The sequence below is a fragment of the Balaenoptera physalus genome, assembly GCF_965194825.1.
Source record: "Balaenoptera physalus genome assembly, chromosome: 2".
Taxonomy (NCBI): Eukaryota; Metazoa; Chordata; class Mammalia; order Artiodactyla; family Balaenopteridae; genus Balaenoptera; species Balaenoptera physalus.
Genome location: NC_138883.1, coordinates 91480186 through 91501812, shown reverse-complemented (window position 1 = coordinate 91501812; position 21627 = coordinate 91480186). Strand labels below are relative to the sequence as shown.

Here is a 21627-nt window from a genome sequence, read left to right as displayed (position 1 = left end):
CTTGAATGTACTCAATAAAATGTTAGAAAACATGAAAAAAGAAAGAAAAGCAGCAACTAGAGATGCAGAATGGGAACGACGCGATGAAAGTGTTTAGAAGCTAACAGAAGAGGTCTAAAAAAAAAAGAAGAGGCAGCCAACAGATATCACAGGCTATAGACAGATTCAGAATACTGAAGAAGGAAATAGATTTAACAATTAAACCATTGGTGACCAAAAAAAAAAAAAAAATCAGGGACCACTGTAAAAGAAATGTCTTTCAAGTTGTCAAGCAGAGTTCAGATTTTGGAAGTGTAGTGTGGATGTGAATGCAGAAATACAGACAGTGTTTTCTAGAAGTTTGTGGGTGAAAGGAAGGTGAGAGAGAGGTAGGACATTATTAGATGAGTTGGAGGAGTCCGAGTTTATTTGCAGACAGAAGCGAAAGAACCAGTAGACAGAGAATAAAGACTGAGACAGAGGTTGATGGACAGAACAAGGGCACAAAGTTGGTAGGAGGGGATGGGATCAGGAGCTCAGGGGAAAGATTAGCCATGGAGACAGTAGCTAAGGAAGAGAACCAAGGAGAACATAGGAAGACTTGGAGATGCGGAAGGGTGAAGTTGAGGATAACATGTTGGACCGTCCTTGTCTTCCCAATGAAGTAAGATGTGAGGTCACTTGCTGAGGATGAGGTTGGGGGATTGGGAGTAAAAATTATTGAGTACAGGTTCCGACAATGATTCACTCTCTGGCTCTGTACCGAGGAAGATGATACCTTCTCTAAACTAGCATTTGGTAATCCTCAAATTAAGCTCTCGGTGGTTAAGGACAGGACTGCATTGTTAGTCCTAATAGCAATAACACATTACTTACCAAATAGCACAACTTTTCACACCGTATGGGGCAGTAAGCCGTTTGTTCTGTGGCTTGAACTTTGATCCGTACGTCAGAAACACCACCTGCAGGCGGCTGCTTGCCCGGGATCTCATTGTAATACTCATGATCTTCTCTCTCCTCAGCGTGGTCACCAACGTGCACTTCCTCACTGCAAGGGAAAACAGAATCCCCAAGAGGCTGGGTGGGAATTCAAACGCTGTAGGGGATGTAGAGTGATCAGAACCATGCAAATCGTCCTGAAAACGTCTGGATGGAAGCAACCAGATGGCTGAACTGTTAGGTTTCTGTAGACAATTAAAGTGCGGTAAGCCAACAAAAAGTGCCAAGGGTGACGCTTTTGTGTCTCCGCTCAGTGATAAAATACATACATACACATATATATATGAACTCCCTGAATGTTAGTTGTTTCTGTCAATCGGATAAAAACACAAAGTTTTCCTGGATTTCTCCAGCACTCTTGCATTGTACCATTTCGGAAATGTTTTGCTCAAAGGAAATTTAAATATTGGGCAGAAGGCCTGGCTCAGTTTACTAAACCAAGATGAAAAAGAGACAAGGCTATGGCCAGCTATCTTGTCTGCACAAATCTGGAGTATATGAGATTCATAAAGAAATATTAGAACCATATGTGGCAAGTGGGGAGATCTGTGTAAACATGCATTGTTTTTAAAATTGAAACAGGGCAAAAAAAAAAACAAACATATTTTTCTTCCAAATTGGAATTAGTAAAAGTTTCTTATGAGAAAGAATAAATCAAGTCCCTTTGAATTGAGCTGATTCCACTGACAACCCACACAGTTTTGTTGGGTTCATTACATGTCAACAAAACAACAGCACTAAGAGGTAAGTGCTACCCTAGGAAAAATTCAACAACAAGGCCTGCTGGTAGCCCCTCTCCTTTGCTACCCTAGACCACCTCATAGAGGGAGATCTCCAAACCCGGTGTCTGTTGATACACAAAATGACAAATTAGGGGGGTTCCAGAAATGCATCTAAAAGTGTCCAAATATTTTATTTCTTGGGCGTGAATTCTGCAAGTCAGGGGCCTCACTGCATTCCACACATGGTGGATTCTGTCAGGCCTGAAAGGGTTCAGCTTTCATTGGGGACTAGACAGAACAACCAGATCCCTGGGTCACGTCATGTTCTACCCCTGCCACAGCCGGGCTGGAGCTGATCTATTTGCACTGCAAATGAACAAACTAATGGGAATTCCTGCCACAGACATTTGATTCTTATTATTTTGCTCTTCTTTCTTAATTTTTTTAACTGATCTGCAAGGGATCTGGGGTTGAAACAAACCTAAGAAATTTGCTCAGGCTCATTTTATGACATTAGCTAATTAATTCATAGCTCTGTATACCATCAGAGAAACAGGGTCGACCCCTTCTCACTTTTAGTGTTTCCTCTAATTCTATTACAAAGCAAGAGGAAATATCTGAACAAATATGAGTGGAAGAAAAATAGAAATGTCACTATTAGTTTGTACTGAAACTGTACCTATTTGTAAAAAAAAATTACTGAGTTCATTAGTCAATCTAAAATGCCATATTAATTTAAAAACGAAACAAAATATGGTAAGTCAAATAATTATAGAACTCCTGGCTGACCTTTCAGAAGAAGTATTCAAAGAAGGATTTTTCAAATACTGTTTAAACCGGAGTTCAAAAGCCTGCCCTATGGTACTTATGACGTCTTGGGCCATTCCATTGCTGCATTCCAATATGTGGCAGGCTGCAAGAGGACATACAAAAAAATTACAATAAATTTTCAGTAAGAGAAGATTAGATAAATTCAAAATACTTCCAGAACATGAACTGGTAATTGAGTAAAAGTAGGTTTACAAGCTCTCTTCAGCTCTGAAATGGCATACTTCATATTTCATATGCATCAAAGAGAAGAAACATTCATATTTGACAACTAAATATCTCAAAACACTTATAAATTTTGGCCTGGAGGCAGGTCTTCGGGGCCCACATTTTAATAAAGGCAGACTGATCCTGACTAATAATGTGACCCATGTTCAGTGTTAGCTCTAGAATTCAATACAGAAGATGCTTAGGGCAGCAACCTGACGGGAAGATGAGGTTACAGCCTTGTCTTTGCATGGTACACTACAGATGACTGAGAAAGGGTAACTTTCTAAACCTCCCCCCACAAAATGGGGGATGAGCTACTGGTGAAGAGAGGGGCTTTAGAATATCCCGTCCTCTAGCCATCCCTTTTCCCTGTCATTGCTACTAGAAAGTGGTGATGGTATGGTAATCCCTGTCTTTGAAATCCTATTAAAGAACTATCTCCAATAAGCATCCAAACCAAGATTTCATGAAGCTGACATTACTAGAAGATATTAAAAATTTTATTAGACACTTTCTTTGAAAAACAGTTACTGGAAAGGGCTAGTTATCACTAGCAAATTAAAGAAATAAATTGTGGAGGGGGCAGCTGACGGAACATCACAAACGAATTGGCAAATCTGCTGCTGCTGCTTCTGTGTAAAAACCAGAGCTTGTGTTTAGGGACTATAAATTAATCTCCCCATCATACTGTAAGGGCCTTACAATACAAAAACTGAATTGAATTTGAAGTTTCCTCAGGATGGCTTAGAAAGAGTCATAAGGATGACTTAAAGATATAGGCAATAAAGTCTCATGAGAAATTTTTAAAACATATATTGGTTTGTATAGCCTGAAGAATTGAGGGATGAGGAAAAGCTTGATAATGGTTCAGTATATACAAGAATGTTGTAAAAACTGTCAGCTATTCTCTGAGAATAGGAAAGGCTTAAGTGAGTACATAGCAAAATAGCTTAGATACCAGGGAAGCTGTGAAACGGTGAACTGTGGAACCAACCCTGGAACATTTTACTAAAAGGGATACCTGAGGACAGGAGGATACCTGTCGTGATGGAATTATTTAACTGTGTTGACTTGGAGGCGTGATTTTAGGCTTTGCATCGTCTTGAAAAGGATTTTGTATTTATTTAAAGTAAAAGAAAATTCATTCACATCTAACTGAATTTGCAGAGCCTATAACAGTAGGTTAAGGTAGAACTTACAATGGTGTTTCCTAGCTTTATGCTGATAATCATCTCAAGGAATCTCAGATAATTCTCATTTCAGAATTAGCTGAACATTTACTTAAAGAATTGATGTCTCTGAACTTTGGGAAGGGATGTGTGTGTGTGTGTGTGTGTGTGTGTGTGTGTGTGTGTGTGTGTGTGTGTGCAGGGGGTGGCATCAGTAAATCAAACCATGCTAAGGTGTCAAATCTCCATAAGGGTTAATTATCATTTCTTATAAGGCTGTCCCTTTAAAGAAGCAATTTGGATCTTGAAATAGACTTAGGAGCCAATTACAGTTTTGAAAACCCAATTAAGAATATCTATAAGTTAATATCCTTTTTACCAAAGGAAAATGTTTGGTCTGTCTTTAGACTGCCATTGTATATTGCCCCTTCTTTTTCTCTACACTAGCGTCACACAGTGACTAACACATAGAATGTGTTCTAAAAATAGGTGATGAACGAATAAATTCTGATTTCTCTAATCACACCCATAATTCTACTGTGAGAAGTTGTCTTCAATTTTACCATCGTGGGGCAGCATCTCACAACCACTGAGTGGTACAAATGATTGCTTGGTATATTTGTGAAAATGGTCTCCTCTTTCTTGGTCAGGCCTCATATCCTTAAACCTACAAAGCATCCTTGGAGATATGTCCTCTGGTGGAGCCAAAAAAGTTGTGTTACGTTCTGAGAAGAAAAGGTAATTCACTTGAATTCTTTTCATCTCATAAATTCCTGGTCCAATTAAAAATGAAGTCAAGACCAGGAATCATATCAAAATGGAAACAATTATTGTAATTTTATTTTCTCTTAGGATCAAGGAGATGTCTTTTTTTTTTAACATCTTTATTGGAGTATAATTGCTTTACAATGGTGTGTTAGTTTCTGCTTTATAACAAAGTGAATCAGTTATACTTATACATATGTTCCCATATCTCTTCCCTCTTGTGTCTCCCTCCCTCCCACCCTCCCTATCCCACCCCTCTAGGTGGTCACAAAGCACCGAGCTGATCTCCCTGTGCTATGCGGCTGCTTCCCACTAGCTATCTATTTTACGTTTGGTAGCGTATATATGTCCATGCCACTCTCTCACTTTGTCACAGCTTACCCTTCCCCCTCCCCATATCCTCAAGTCCATTCTCTAGTAGGTCTGTGTCTTTATTTCTGTCTTACCCCTAGGTTCTTCATGACCATTATTTGTAGATTCCATATATATTTGTTAGAATATGGTATTTGTTTTTCTCTTTCTGACTTACTTCACTCTGTAGGACAGACTCTAGGTCCATCCACCTCACTACAAATAACTCGATTTTGTTTCTTTTTATGGCTGAGTAATATTCCATTGTATATATGTGCCACATCTTCTTTATCCATTCATCTGTTGATGGACACTTAGGTTGCTTCCATGTCCTGGCTAGGGTGTGGAGAAAAGGGAACCCTTTTGCAAGGAGATGTCTTGAGATAAAGATGGAAAAGATAACGAGAGAGGCAGGAAAAGGAAAGAAGGGAGGGAGGGAGGGAGGAAGGGAGGAAAGGAGGGAGGGAGGGAGGGAGGAAGACCAAAGTGTACCTCCCACGAGAGGGATGTGAGAACAAAGATGGCTGAAAAAACTCTGTGAAAAGATTCAGATCCCAGTTCAAGTTCTAATTATGCCACAATCTGTGTGAATAAGGTACTCTATAGCAAGGTCCTCACCTGCCAAGACAGGGCCCTGCATGATCTCTGAATCCCTTCTTGCTTTATAGAAATCCTATCCTCCCTCAGTCGCAGTAGCTTAAACCCTCTGAGGAACAGGGCAAGGCACATGGGCACAGGAATGAATGAATCAACCAACCCACTAACTATCCTCTACCACTTCTCACGTACTTCTAAAATGTTTTATTTCTCTCAACTTTTCTGATTCTGATACTTGAGGTTTTTGTCCTGTCCCTGGGCTGATGCTACCAACACACTTTCTGCTTTGCTCTGGATAACCTTATTACTGTCATATTACTTTTTTTGGATTAAACAGAAAGAAAAAGAAAACACAGTGGTGCCTATTTCCATGAAAGAAACAACTGGACAGAAAGTCTGACCCTCTGCAGGTGTCCTGTGCAGCCTTACCAACTTCAGGGAACACACACATTTTGACGGCGCTCTCGTTGCCACTCACATGCCGCTCTGGGAAAATGCTTTTTGTTCTTTTCTAGGTTGGTCATGAGCCAGAATAGGAACGGGTTTGAATCACATAAAAATATGCCCCTTTCCCAGTGCTAGACCCATCTCCACAAATTCAGACAAGCACCAGCTTAGCCAGGAATTTCCCAATCTTTAGCTAATGGGAAGGAAGAAAGACAAGCATATGAAAAGTCCCAATTCCCCAAAAAAGGATTTGACTTTCCAGTGATGTGATAATTTTGCATGGAGGCCTGAGCCTTGACCTCCATGTTTGGAATCAGAAACACACCTGGGTTCTTTTCATCCCGCCTGGTAGCCAGATAGACCTACAATTCTATTCTTGAGTATCAGGTACTGTACTATGTTAAGATTTTAAAGAATCTTGGATTCTTATTCTTCTGTCGTTTTCATTTGGTTTCCTAATTGGATGGTCATGAACAAGAGGCTGAGAACAATTCTTCGAGAATAACAGGCCCTTCTTTATTGTTTTATATTTAAATGGACCAGTTTTATTGTTTTTGTTGCTCGTTTGCTTGTTCTTGCTTTTGGTTTTCATTAGAAAACTAGAAATTCAAGAGTGCAGCTTCTCAGATCAACCACCAGATGGTGCTGTGGGACTGAAGCACGGAGCCTACCACCCCTTAGGAAGAAACCAGCCTGAAGAAGCTAGCCTGCAGGCCAGTCCATAGTTTCGGAATGTCACCAGGACGGTAACGCATGTGTTCTATAACCATAAACATAAATATACATAATTGGGTTAATTTAAATTGGTTTTACAGTGTTCTTTTGTTTTCTTTTGGTTTGGTTTGGTTTTTTTTTTTTCTTTCTTTTGGTTTTGGTTTTTTTTTGCTTTCTTCAGAGACTCAGGACCATGGCCTTCCTATATCCAGGTAGTTCAGGTAAACTGGGACCTCTTCACAGACTAGATTCAGAGAAAATATTTAAGTCTTTCTGGACTGTACACATTTGGAGTAAGAAGTGAAGAGATTTCCTCGTTTACAGCAATTACAGGGGCAGGCTGTATTAGTCACTAGGTAAACTCAAAACACTCTTACTGGAACTTACCTCTTCTACAGAAAAGGCCTTTTATAGAATAAGGAGTTCACTAAAGAGTCCCAGCCAAGATGGAAAAAGTGGCAGCTTCCCTGACTTGAATGCACTAATGCTAAAAGTGAATCAAGCAGATGGGAGACAGTGGGAGCATTCAGGATTATTAGCGTGAAGCCTGGCTCCCCTGCCTGTCAGCCAGGCTCTCCTCATCCCTGAGGTCTGGCTCCTGCCTTGACCCATGCACTGACACTGTGCTTCCCATGGTGACCAGTGGCCTGTCAACTGCTGGACTGAATGGCATTTTCTACCTCCATTGCCCTTAACTCTTCTTCAGTCTGAGACATTCCCAGGTTCTTCTCCCAGAGAAACTGCTCTTCTTCCATCTTAGCAGATACTCATCTCTTGGTCTCCGCCCACTCCCTGAGACCCTCAGCCTTCTTCTTTCTGGGTTCTTACTTCAGTCATCTAGCTCACCCTTAGGGCTAAGAAGCTGCAGCTTTTCCAAACCTGCACCTGAAGGCCTGTCTCTCCTCAGGCCCCACAAACCTCTGGGCTTCTCCTTTCTACTGAACATTTTCCCCTGGATGAACCAAACTCACCAGGTAAGTTTATAACATTGTCTTTCTGATTTCACTGTTTTTTGTATTTATTCAAGGATTTAGAACATTCTTTTCTTTTTACAAATGTAATAAATATTCATTATAGGAGTTTTAGAAAATAGAAAGACTCTAAGAAATAAAAATTACATAAGTCTCACTATCCAGGAATAACTACATACTATTAACATTTTGGCATGTGTCTTTCCAATCTTTTTTTTTTTTTTTACATCTTTATTGGAGTATAATTGCTTTACAATGGTGTGTTAGTTTCTGCTGTATAATAAAGTGAATCAGCTATATGTATACACATATCCCCATATCCCCTCCCTCTTAAGCCTCCTTCCCACCCTCCCTATCCCACCCCCCTAGCTGGTCACAAAGCACCGAGCTGATCTCCCTGTGCTATGTGGCTGCTTCCCACTAGCTATCTATTTTACATTTGGTAGTGTATATATGTCCATGCCACTCTCTCACTTCATCCTAGCTTACCCTTACCCGTCCCCATGTCCTCAAGTCCATTCTCTAGTAGGTCTGTGTCTTTATTCCCGTCTTGCCCCTAGGTTCTTCACGACCATTTTTTTTTAGATTCTATACATATGTATTAGCATATGGTATTTGTTTTTCTCTTTCTGACTTACTTCACTCTGTATGACAGACTCTAGGTCCGCCCACCTCACTACAAATAACTCAATTTCGTTTCTTTTTATGGCTGAGTAATATTCCATTGTATATATGTGCCATATCTTGTCTTTTCTATCTTTTTTCCAAAAAATTACCTGGAATCATACCATACACATTGTTTCATAATCTGCTTTTTGTACTCAATAACATTAATTGCTGCATGGTAGTACAGTCTATGGATTCATTTAAATAATTTGCTATTTATGAATATTGAATTAATTTTCTTTTTCCTATTATATCAATAACATATGACAGTGATCTTTATTGCTTAATCTTTGTGTGTGGCTTATTTCCTTAGAAGTGAAGTTGCTGGTTCAAAAGTGTTTACACTTTTTAAAGTTTGATGCAAATTGTCAGTTTGCTCTCTGAAACATTTGGATCTGCAGTGTTTATGAGTTACTACTACTCTAAATCACATTTTACCTTTTATCAAAGACAAAATATGATATCTAATTATAATTTGTGTTTCTTTGATTACTAGTAAGGTTAAAGTTGTTTTTTTTTTTTTTAATGTTTCTTGGTGCCTTGTAATCTTCTTTTGTAAATGTGTGCTCCAGACCTGGAGTCGGTCCAGGTACTTACTGGCTGGGTGAGCTTAGTAAAACCAGCTTTTCTCAATTCCAGAGTTTGCTTTTACAAAAAATGAGTAACATCAATACCTACCTCATAGGATTGTTGTGAGGTTGAAATGAGACCATGCAGACTAAATACTCTTGATAATGCCTGGCATGTGGTGAGCACGCAGTAAATAACTTTTTTGTTCTTATTTCTCTATTGGATTGCTTTTCCTATTTGTAAAAATCCCTGTTTATTTAGTGCACACCACTTCAAATCGCTCAGGACAATAATAATAATGGCTATCATTTATTGCATACTTATAATGAGCCAGGCATTGAGATATTTGCATTGCATACAACATCTCATTAAATCCTCAGGATCATCTGATTTCTATTTCTTTATCAATGCTCGTATCTAAATAGCTCCCAAGTACTATTAGTTCACAATTTTGTCCAGACTTTCCCTTCTTCCCCCAGTGCAGTTTAAAGCATCACCACCCCTGCCCAGGACCAATGAGATGTACTCCAAATTGGACTCTACGATGCCAGACTGATTTCCTGCCCTCCAATATCACCTTTACAGATACAAAGGCCAGAAAAATTATCATTTTATAATTTCAGTAGAATGGCAGAAGCCAGAATAATTTTTTATAAAGTTCAAAATCTTCAACAGCTCCCAGTGACCTCTTGGCTGGCATTCAAAGCCTCCACAATCTCCCTACCTTTTCAGCCATGGCTCCCCTATTTCTACTCTTTGCTTTCTCTGCAATCCCACCTTTACCCACCATCCAAACCCACAGCCCCAAGCCCTCACTGCACAGCTCTTCCACCTGCGCCTTTGCTCACTTATTGCACAAAGCCTACGTGGGCACCTGCCAGGCTCCAGGTACTATTCCCTATGCTCCCCTCCTTCTCCTGCACACCCTACAGGCTCTGTTTCTCTCCCCCGTGATGATGAGCCCATGGTGGTCAGGAATTATTTTTCTTCCACAACAATTACCTCAGCCCGTTGTATATTAGTATGTAATTGATAATTATTTGTGGACTCAAGAGCTGTGTTGGTACCTTTGTACAGAAGTTAAAGTCCAGAGGCTCAGGTGAGGGGAAAGGATTTAACACTAGAGGGATGTGCAAGCAGTGGGTATGTTGTGAACAGAGTGGCTTCTCGCAAGGGGCTTCCCAACCAAGACAAACAAGAGAAGGGGTGAGGGGGCAGGAAAAGGAGCAGTAAGTGATGAGGAGATACTAACTTTTTTGCCCAAGAAAATCACCGTATATTTCTAAGTCATCTAGCTACTTAACAGACCTGTTTCCCTAAAGAAGAAAGATGAGAAGAGACTGTAAAGGAAATGATGCTTTCCCTGTATCACCTCAGTTACTCCTCCCAATAACACCAACAAGTAGATGTTATTTCTCCCACTTAAAGAAACTGAGGTTCAGGATGTGAAACAGCTTGGCTGAGGCCTATGGTGAGATGGGGGAAGAATTATGCTTCCCACCCAGACTGTCTGACTCCAGCACCTTTCTTACTTCCTATACACGGGGCTGGGGACTAAAGAAAGAAAACACTGAAACCTCTATTTGAACCATTTCTGAATCTATTCTCAACTCTCAAATCCCATCCATGAGCTCAGTCAAGAGTTCTCATAAATGCCTTTGCAGAATCCCCAGGCTGGGATCCCCGTGGATCCCCTCCTAGCAACTCAGCTCTGATGAACTACCTGGACACCAGAACAGGAGGTTTCAAAGTGAACGAGTTGCATCGTATTTTCTCTGCCTCTCTTATTTCACTTAAGCAAGCAGGGAGATTTGCCAGCATGTGGATCCCGCTCGCCATTAGCCTCAGCAACGAGCATGATCTTTGAACGCCTCCTGCTGTTTACTGACGGGCAATGACATGCCTGAGATATTCAATGACTGATGGAAAAGTTACTGAACATCTGGATTTCCTGATCTATTTGTTCTTCCTTTCACCCTGCCCTTTTCAGGTTGAGAGAAAGGGCTTTGTTGTTCAGAGACCCTCCCAAAAATAGCGTACTTTTATTCTTTAGGGAAGCTCAGGCTTGATTAAAAGCGGTTGCTCTTCTGGTATCCTTTGTTGTGTTCTGTTCCCACTCCCCCGTTTCCCTTTCACTAGTTCCTGTCTCTCCTATCTACTCTTTGAGCAATATCCATTCTTTATTATGTAGTTTAGAGTCTATTTTAATGGAGTATTGCACAGTATTTGTCACCTGTTCCTTCTTTCCATCTCATCGAGCCATGTTCTCTTGGCCTGCATTTACTGAGCATCTACTCTGTGCCAGGTCCTGTGCCAGCAGCTGGTCCTCGTAATTTCATTTCTGACAATCACGATAGCTTCCAAATGGACCTCCCTCCCTCCCTGAATCCATCTACTGCATCCTGCTGCCAAATCAACCTTCCTAAATCTCTGTTTTATAAACAGCCTTCTCCACCCTTTTGCCCATAGGAATAAGTTCCTACTTATTAGCTCTCTCCTATCTGCCCTCTAGATGCCCTTTTGACTTTTTTCTCCTCCAAACACAATCTGCGTTCTAGTGTTTTATTCATCTGTCCCCAGTCTGCCATGCGCATTTCCGCCTCTGTGTCTTTATAGCTCTTTGAATTTCCAAATTCCACTCCATGTGTACTTAATAAATGTTTGGGGGCAAACTCCACCCCTGGGGTGACAGGGGATGCTGCTCAATTCATAGGCTCTAATTAAGAAGGAGAAGCAACCTAACACTCGTCCCTAAGAGGAGTCTGAATGTCCCAGAGTTAGGAATGAGAAGCAACACTCAGCATGTCTGTCTATAGAGGCTCAATGGCCTAACTTCAGGCCCCTGATCCAAAGTGTGGCTGGAAGGTGAGTTTCTTAGGTAACCTTGCTAAATCCTGGGATAAGACAACTAATCGACTCACTCTTCCATTCACTCAGTCATTCAACAAAAATAGTTATGGAACATCACCTATGTGCAAGGCATTGTGATGACTGCTTGGGAAACAACGGTGAATAAGATAAACAGGTTCCTGCCCTCCAGGAGCTTTCAGTAGAAAGGAAAGACACTAAACACATAAACAAGTGAGTAAATAAAATAACAAAAATGTGGGATAACTGTCAACAGAAGAGAAATAAAGTATTATGTCACAGCAGGGTGGCATATACTACTGGAGATGGTAGTATTATCAGTCAAAGAAGGTCTCTCTGAAGAAGAGACATTTAAACTGAGATCCAAAAGATGAGAAAAAGCCAGACAGAGTGACATGCCAGGCTCCTGAACAGCAAGTGCACAGGCTCAATGCATATAAACACACACACACACACACACACACACACACACACACACACACACTTGCCAAGGCCACTGCAGGCCAATGACGTCACTGGTTTCGGTCTTAAGGGTAACTCATTTGTCCACTGGGGATGTGGCAGCCAGCCCCGTCTACTATAACCAAAACAGCTTCTCTTTCGCTTATACAAATAGATGATAAGCCTTTTGGTTTATGGGATGTAAATGACTCAAATGACTCGTGGGATTTAAATCCCACCTATATATTTTTTCTACTTTGCTCTGCTAGCAGGGCTGTTTATTTCACACTCAGAGTTACTTAATATTTCTAGACCCCAGTATAGCATTCTAGTGATTCTCATCACTTTGCATATTGAAAATAATTGCTTGTTACTTTTTAAAGTTGGTATATACCAGCTCTTAAGAAAATCTAGAAGTTGCTTTCCATACCTCGTTGATTAACTGGATCTTTAGCTACGTAGGCAACATAGTCTGTAGTATCCTATAAAAAAGGGAAAATGATTGCATTTAAAATGAGTGGATTGTTACTGTTGAATGATAAGAGAACATTTAGGATATGATACTCAGGCAAGGACCGATACTAGGGTTTCTGTTTAAAGAGCAAAGGAAAGCCATCCTAGGAGGGAACATAAACAAATATACACTATATATTTAGCAATTGTGGATTCCACATTCTCTGCCCCTTGGGGAGAGAACTTGAAGATTAAAAATTTAGAGGCAGACCATGTCACTAAGAACAAAAGAGAATGCAGGTAGGGAATATGTTAGGACAAACATTCATAAAAAATGGTTAGGGACCGCAACTCTCCTGTGTTGAAAGCTGAAACACCAGGGGTTACGCAGTCACAAAGGTGTCACAGACTAGGAGGTGGCACCATGATTTCCCTGTTGTCCAAACAGATACCACATACATCAGAAAATAAGTTGATTAAAGAGACATGGGTTTTATGGTTGTTAGCTTGCTTGTGTGCAGTGCAACTTGCGGAATAAGAGAGCAAAAATACAAGGCACTTATTTGATCAATATATAGAAAGGAGAGATCATTTTTGAAAAAGAGAACCCATGAAAAACCTAAGGAGTTCAAAAAGAGATGTGTTGGAAACTAGCGGTTACCAGTGGAGGGGGGGCAGGTGGGCAATACAGGGGTCGGGGAGTGGGAGGTACAAACTACTGGGTAGGCTCAAGGATGTATGGTAAAACATGGGGAATAGAGCCAATATTTTGTAGTAACTGTAAATGGACGTTACCTTTAAAAATTGTATAAAAATAAAAAACTTTAAAAGAAAGATATAATAGCACCATTTAAACTTACGTTAAAAAAAAAAGAGATATGTTGCTGGCTTTGCAAAAACAAATAAACAAAAAGCTACTTGGTAATTCTGACTTTTATTGAAAACAGTATGCTGATGAATGATAAGATTTTAATAATTAAAGATGCTTTTTGTTATCTCAGTTCTCAGGAAAAAAAATACACACAATGCCATTTGCAGATTAGAAGTATGACTCTCTAGAGGAAAGATGCAGTCAACTGGCAGGAAATAAAAGCCCATGTTTGTAATACCCTCAAGGACAATCACTTAATAACCCACAATGAATCATACAGGAAACGGATCTCAGGGCCAGCATAACTTGTCTTCAGTTATTTTAAAAAATAACACACACCTAAGTAAATCTCTCTTATGCAAAAAGACAAAAGATTTGAAATATCTTATAAATAAATAAGGTCATATCTATGAGCTTTACATTATATAATTTAGAAGCAAAGCCACAATTGCCAGGGGCTCGGCTGCTCATTTTAAAGTTGAAGAGGTGGTATGATGCTAGCAATGTTGTCTGCTATATGAGTTGATGGGAACGAGGTCGTGGGCCCTCTCCAGACCTCAGTTTCCTCATCTTCAGAAGAGTCTCCAACATTCTCACAGTCCTAAAATTCTATAACTGTAAATATCTGGGAGAATTTAAAGGATGTTAAAAGTAAAGCACAAATAGTGGGGGGGAAATATAAGAAATATATTCAATTTTGACATACTCATAATGCATTCTTGAGATGAAGAAAGCATATACAGACACAGAAGCATTACCAAGAACTGCCTTCAGGGCTGAAAGAAGGAAGACAAGTAAACTGCTTATGAGACGAGAGTAAAAGTGAGCGTGAACAAGGTGGAGAGGTGAGAGGAACACCCAGTACTTCTGAAACTTTGGAGGGACAATGGTAGAAAGAATGGGTACTACATTGGGCCACGGAGACTTCTGGCTGCCTACCCCTTGGACCGTTATCTGTGAAGCTGTAAATTATCTCAGTGAGTGTCCTAAGGAAATACAGACATGTGTTAGCAACAGTGGTGAGTTATCACTCTGTGCCAGGCACTGTGCTAGCAGTTTAGCAACGGTGGTGACAGTTATCACCCTGTGCCAGGCACTGTGCTAGCAGTTTACACGCACCATTCCACTTAATTCTCACAGCACTTGAGGCAAGGGTGATCATTCCCCATTTTACAGATGAGGACCCTGAAGCTTAGAGCCTAAATAAGTCAGGTCTACTTGACTCCAGAGCCTGGCACTCCACCATTCTGCCTCCCTGACCTGAGGGTAGAACTTCACTCGGGGGACCTCTAATGCCAAGGCTTCTGGTCGCTCCAGGTTTCTATTTAAAACCACCAGGCTTTCTCTCCAGCTGCAGAGAGCACAAGGGTGCCACTCAGTTCAGTAGGTACAAACTTTCCCACAGTGGCTACAATTCTTTACTGTTTGTCTTTGTAGGGGCAGTGCTTTGGTTGGTCGAAAGAAATAAAGAACTGAAAGGCACATAAAGACAGTCTAAAAAGAATTAGGATTCTGGAGAACTATGGTAGACACCATGCAGGGCATGCGTAGGGTAAAATAAAGATTTTCATACCAATTCTAAAATGACAGCAACCATTGAAACTTGGAAAGGAAAATTTAGGGCAAACAGCAACAATTATTTTTCACACTACTCTTATAGAACTCATTACTTTAAATTGCTTAAGGAAAGTATTCAAGTTCCTTCATGGATGGTTGAGTTATAATGGGTTAGGAAGAGAAGTAACAGACAACGTGGGCCTTTTCAAACCAGTAGTCAACCCTCTCTGCTACCAAACACATCCTTGGAGTCGCTGTTGAAGCCAGATTACAAGGCCGGATGGAGGGCGGATATAGAGGACCTGGGGATATGGAGGGCCCACAGTAAGTCATACGAAGATTTCTGACTTGGTGGAAGATTGGGGCCCCTAATCCCTGCATTGTTCAAGGGTCAACTCTATATTTCAAGGTACAAGAAAAATGTCACAACGTCACAGAGGAGCAAAATCCTCCTCCTGCTCACTCAGTTTAAACAGATTTGTTTCTTGGTCAGTCACAGGCTTCCTAGCTTCAATGACCCTCTCCTTTTGCTCTGGTCCACAGTTGATATAGTTGGAGGTCAGGGAATGACCCTCCACTCTGCAAAGGAGGCTTGGAGGGAGAGCACTGACGCAGTCCTGCACAATTCTTGGGAAATGAGCATCACATGGCCTCTTGGTAGGGAGGAACTGCAAGTTTTCTCTCCCCAGCTCAGCGTTCCCTCCATGAGTTTCTGCAAACCTAGTTGCTCGTTTCGCATTAGATTTAGTTGCCTTGGTTGACGGCCAGAATGGCAAATAGGCTTCCCCTCGTATACCAAATCCAGTTGATTAGTGGGATCTGCCCGGAACTCTGCGTTGAAAAGAATTCTGAGGGAGGACCGGCAAAACACGTACGACATGCTTGTTCTTTAGGAACTGGATATTATCTACAAGAAGCTTCTCATAATAACACAATGGAGTATTATAAATTCATCTACTAATCCAAATACTTAAAAAAAAATCAGTGACAGGAAATATTCTGTCAAAACCAAATTTTTGATTACCTGCTACATGTGGCAGGTAACTGTATCACAAACTGTAATAAGACATTTGGAAATGACAGGTAGTGGCTAATATGCTTTACATGGAAGTTATTTTAACTCTTATAAAAAGAACTTTTATGAATTCATACTTACCGGATCCCCTCCAGAAGCAAATGAAATAGACTGCATATGATGATTTGCAATAATCTGGAAAACATAAACAAATTAAACATGTATGATGCTATAAGCTAATTATACCTAATTACATACCATCTAACAGTAACGTACATATATTTGCTTGTTTTGGTTTTTCCTGCTCGGCATGCCTTGGGAAACCACTCCACCCACGTTCTATAATAATCCCACTTAGACCATGAGGTTCAGGTGGGTTTGATACGCCCATCTCACTACCCCTCTCCTTGCATCTGGATACATGATCCAGGCCTAGCCAATCAGAAAACACCATCCCGCTGGATACAGCAAAGTCAATCAACATCTTTGGGGAGGAACTGAGATGAATAATAGAATGCATCTTTCCCTGCCATTTAAGACCTTAGTATAAGCCCAAGGCTTCTAGGAGCCATCTTTTGCTGCCATGTGGGAAAAGCCTGCTGGAAAATGAAGCTTTCCCTCTGGAGAAAAGTCAGAGCTGAGAGTTAAAAACAGTGAAAAGTCAGGGGGTAATGTGTGTTTCATCAGTTCAACCAATACATTCCCCCCCCTTTATGTTTTTATGTATTTTTTCTATTTTATTTATTTAATTTTATATAAGTTAGTTTGAATTGAGTTTCAGTCATCTGCCACCAAAAGTATTCTTACTAAGGCACTAACATTAAGACTTTCAATATGAAGTAAGACTATCCAAGTGAGCTGCGTTAATTAAGCCAAGAAGATTGTCTCTTTTACTTGAGATTCTAGGCTTGCTTATTTAGAAACCACAGTGTAATGACCCACTTGCAGAGATGTATTTGTCATACTGTTTCGAGGGTTCATTAAAACAACGATGCACCAACTGGCTAATCCTGTCTTCAGATTTGCTTAACAGAATCTACTGAAGCTGCTTATATATGATGACCAAGAAATCCTACTCTTAGTTGTATATCCGAAAGAATTGTGTAAATACGTACACCAAAAGATCTTCTCAATAAGGATAATCACTGCCCTATTCACAATAGCCCCAAATTGGAAACAATCCCAATGATGATCATTGTGGTATTCAAACAAGGGGTTACTACATAGCAACAATATATTTCTTGGGCAAAAAGAAGGCTGTCACAAAGATTGTATACTGCACAGTTGAATTTATATCAAGTTCAAAAGCAGGCAAAAGTATTTTATTCTGTTTGCAGTCAGGATAGTGGTGACTTTTGGTGCAAAGGAAGAGAAAGCAAGTGGTTTTCTAGGATCTTGCAAATGGTGTTCCTTGATCTGGGTAGTGGTTATACAAACATGTTCATTTTGTGATAATCAAGCTACACACTTATGATTTGTGCACTACTCTATATTTATGTTTTCTATATTTATGTTTCAGTTTAAAATGATTACTAAAAACAAAATCAATATACAGATTTCAACATCATTCCCATGTATCAGCAATAGCCAATTTGACACTTTATGGGCGAGGGGGGAAGGTACATTTTACAAGAGAACCTAAGTATAAAACTAACAAGAATCACACAAGACTTTTTGGAAAACTTCATTGAAGGGTACAAATAAGACCTGAATAAGTAGAAAGACATATATCACCTTTCTGGATGAGAACACAATACCGTAAAGAAGGCAATTCTCCCCCAAATTAATCTATAAATTCCATGTAATTCCAATAAAAATTCCACCAATGCTATTCAGGGAACTTTTCAAACTACTTCTAAAATTCACATTGGAAGAATAAATGTGCAAGAAGAGCTAAGGCAATTTTTTTAAAGAACAAAGAGACAAGATCTTCCTTATTATTAAGACATATTATAAAACTATAGAAATTCATTAGACTACAAAGTCTAAAAACAGATTGACACTTTTGTGGTCTTTTAGTCTATGATAGGTGTGGCACCAAATAGCAGACAAAAGGACAAGTGATTAAATTAACAGAGGTGGCTGAATTAGCTACATATATGAAAAAATATATAAATAAATCCTGTCTCCATGCTATTTATAAATAAATGTTTGATCCATAAAAGATCTACACAAACATTAGAAGACAGATAAAAGATTATGCTTATGATCTCTGAGGTAGGTAAATCCATCTAAATAGAAAGAAAAAGACAGGAAAGAAACCCTTAGATGTGGTTGCATGAAAACCCATTTTTAAACTTTTGTATAAGACCCCCAAAACAAGAAACAACAGGGAGAATATATTTGTAACATGTGAAACAAAGTATTCATATACAGAGTTTATAAGAAATTCCTATATCAATAAGAAAAAGAAATAAACCCAAAATAAGACCATTTAATTTTCAGAGGTAATATTGATAGAAATGTTCGATAAACATAGTGAAAGGTAATCTCCAATAAATTAACGCTATAAAAAATAAAACAAGACGCCATTAAATTGATAAAATTGTTAAAGTTCAACAAAATCATGTCTGGTAACGGTGTGCATATTCTCAGACACCGCTGGCTAGAGCTTAAATTTGTACAGCAACTTTGAGAGCAATTTGACATTTATTAAAAACTGAAGTATGCATACCCCACAATTCCACCTTTGCACTTCTAGGTTTTTATTCTAGAGAAATGTTGGCACATGTGGATGTTCAATTACCCATAGTTTGTAATATCAAAAAATAGAAAGTTATTTGTGCATAGTTAGGTCAACTACAGTATAGCTATACAAATAGAATACTATGAAAAAATATATGTCTATGTATACTAACAGGTAAATCTTCAAGACATTGCTGAGGGGTTTTTTTTGTTTGTTTGCTTATTTTGTCAGTTGAAGACAATTACCTAAGACATGTAAAAAAAAAATAAGATTTTTTTTCACGAGGACATAAAGATTCATGTAAACGCAAAGAAAAAGGGTTTAAAGAATACACACCAAACCGGTAACAGTGTACAATTTATCTACTGCGAAATGAAATGGGACTATGTATTTCTTGTCTGGTTTTTTAAAGAACACCGATAATATGCTTATTTGTGAATTTAACTTTTTTTTCAATGAGAAAAATAGTAGAGATGAATGGATAAATTCTAAATATGTTGATCTGTGGTTGAGAACATCGTGTGGTTTGGAGGTGCGGATTTAGCGGTCATAAGCGCACAGATAAAGACAGTTAAAACCGTGGAACAGACGCGATTGCCTGGGGATGGGGGAAAGAGTAGGAGCCGAAAGAGGGAGAGAAAGGAGGGGGGCGATGAGGGAGGAGGAGTAAGGGGTCTTACAGAAGCCATGTATTTTCAAGCTTATCGCATCATAAGCAGCAGAACGGTTAGGTAAGGCAGAGGCCAAGCAACGCTCTTGCACGTACAGCATCTAGGTCTGAAGTTCGAACGCACGAAGAGCCAACCAGCGGGCCCCGGGAACATTCCTGGGGTGGAACTGCGAGCTGCCGGCCCCCAGACAGCGCTCCGAGGGGTAGGCGGTGTCTGGGGGGTCGCGCATACGCACAAGGTCACGCAAGCGCACGGTGCTTGCGCAAGCGCACAACCGCACGGCCGCGTAGCTCCGATCCTGCCGAAAACGCCTTGCGGGGAGGTTGAGCCGCTTGCACAATGTCTGAAATGAACGAGCTGTCCGAGCTCTATGAGGAAAGCAATGACCTGCAGATGGATGTGATGCCTGGCGAGAGTGACCTTCCGCAGATGGAGGTAGGCGGCGGGAGCCGGGAGCCATCCCTGAACCCCTCCTGCGCCGGGGCCCAGCCACAGCTGGAGGAGGAAGGCCCGATGGAGGAGGAGGCCGCCCAGCCAATGGCGGAGCCGCTGGGGCAGCGAGGCCTCGCCAGCCGGCCCGGCCCTGGGGAGCAGCCAGGCCAGATCGCGGGCCCTGATTTCGAGAGCGAGGACGAGGGCGAGGAATTCGATGACTGGGAGGACGACTACGACTATCCGGAAGAGGAGCAGCTGAGTGGTGCAGGCTACAGAGTATCCGCGGCCCTTGAAGAAGCCAACAAGATGTTTTTGAGAACCTCCAGAGCAAGAGAAGCAGCTCTGGATGGCGGGTTTCAGATGCATTACGAGAAAACCCCGTTTGATCAGTTGGCTTTTATCGAAGAGCTTTTTTCACTCATGGTTGTCAATCGTCTGACCGAAGAGCTCGGCTGCGATGAGATTATTGATAGAGAGTAGTTAAACGCTGGGAAGAGAGGAGGAAACTACTTGAGGAGAGACCTGGCATTCCACTGTCTCTTGGGTTCATTCCAAATAGTTCCGTGCCAATGAAAAACTTGGTCTTCAAAAAAAAAAATTTTTTTTTTTTTTTTTTTTTGTAGAATAAAGTAGTGACTGCACAGTTATGAAAAAGGAAGAAAATTGTTAAAGAAAAAGGATCTTAATACTGTTGAAACCTGTTTTCAAGAATGTCCTGAAACATTTATGGCTTTGACTTTGTTATTGATCCAGATTAATTTCCTTGCATTGAGGAAAATATCTTTCGTATGTTACTGTAAGGGGTGGCTTTGCAAGAGTAAGTCATGACCAAGACAGACTGCCAGTACAAGAGCCCACTGATATTAATTATATGAGAAAAAGTAACTAATTTATCCAGCTTAGGACCTGAGATGTTTTTGAGTTATTTGGACTGAAAGCATATTGAGAAAACTGTCAGGTTCCATTTTGTGATCTAGCCAAGCCGTGGTTATCAAAAGCTAAATTTTTAGTGTAAAATAAATCAAGTATTCTTCAGCATCCCGAAAGGATAATCAAACCCCAAAAGAAATATGTATCATGTGTACTATATCTTAAAATGTGTTTCCAAGAGCATCTGAGATTTTGTTTGTACGTGTATCTTGATCATTTTTAAAGCTACTGTAATCTTTAATTCAAGAAAATTCATTGTCTTGAACATTTTTAAGAGTCAAAAATTAAGATGTCCTTAATAATTTTCAAATTTAGACATTAATGTGTATGTGAAAGTACAAAGAAAACAAACTATTTCTAACATCCGTATATACTAGAGAAATATTCTGTTTTACTTGCTCTGTTTTTCATTTTTTACAGGCAAAAGACTCTGGTTGAACTTCATAATGTAAGAACTGTTAAGTGAAAATTGTCCAGTAAAAGGAAAGCCCTACACCTAAAAAAAGACTTCATGAACAACCCTTAAAGGTTTTAAACCTGCCCAGAAATCCACCTTGGTATCTGAAGTTTCCCTCTGTCTCCTCCTCTAGTTAAGCTTGTTATTGGTTATGCACCAGCATTGGGGATAATAAAAATTTCTTGTTCTGTGTATTTTGTTTGTTTGGCTAATGGTATTGCATACATACTTTCTCTAAGACTACTTTTTATTGTG

The 21627-nt window shown here is 40.1% G+C and overlaps 2 protein-coding genes across 5 annotated transcripts in view; one reads left to right on the top strand and one right to left on the bottom strand.

Annotated features, from left to right (window-relative positions):
- The window catches only part of SHC4 (SHC adaptor protein 4), a 143506-nt gene that overhangs the window by 33079 nt on the left and 88800 nt on the right, over positions 1-21627 (bottom strand). For all 4 annotated transcript variants that reach the window (XM_082453005.1, XM_082453006.1, XM_082453003.1 and 1 more), the window contains 4 exons: positions 16335-16388; positions 12728-12779; positions 2490-2613; positions 856-1027 (listed from right to left, as the gene is read on the bottom strand). In XM_082453005.1, the coding sequence (XP_082309131.1) occupies positions 856-1027; positions 2490-2613; positions 12728-12779; positions 16335-16388 (402 nt within the window). The remainder of the gene's footprint in view (positions 1-855; positions 1028-2489; positions 2614-12727; positions 12780-16334; positions 16389-21627) is intronic.
- On the top strand, positions 19802-21566 carry EID1 (EP300 interacting inhibitor of differentiation 1). The gene has a single exon (XM_082453056.1). It carries the CDS (start codon positions 19890-19892, stop codon positions 20463-20465), a length of 576 nt encoding a protein of 191 aa, XP_082309182.1. The 5' UTR covers positions 19802-19889; the 3' UTR covers positions 20466-21566.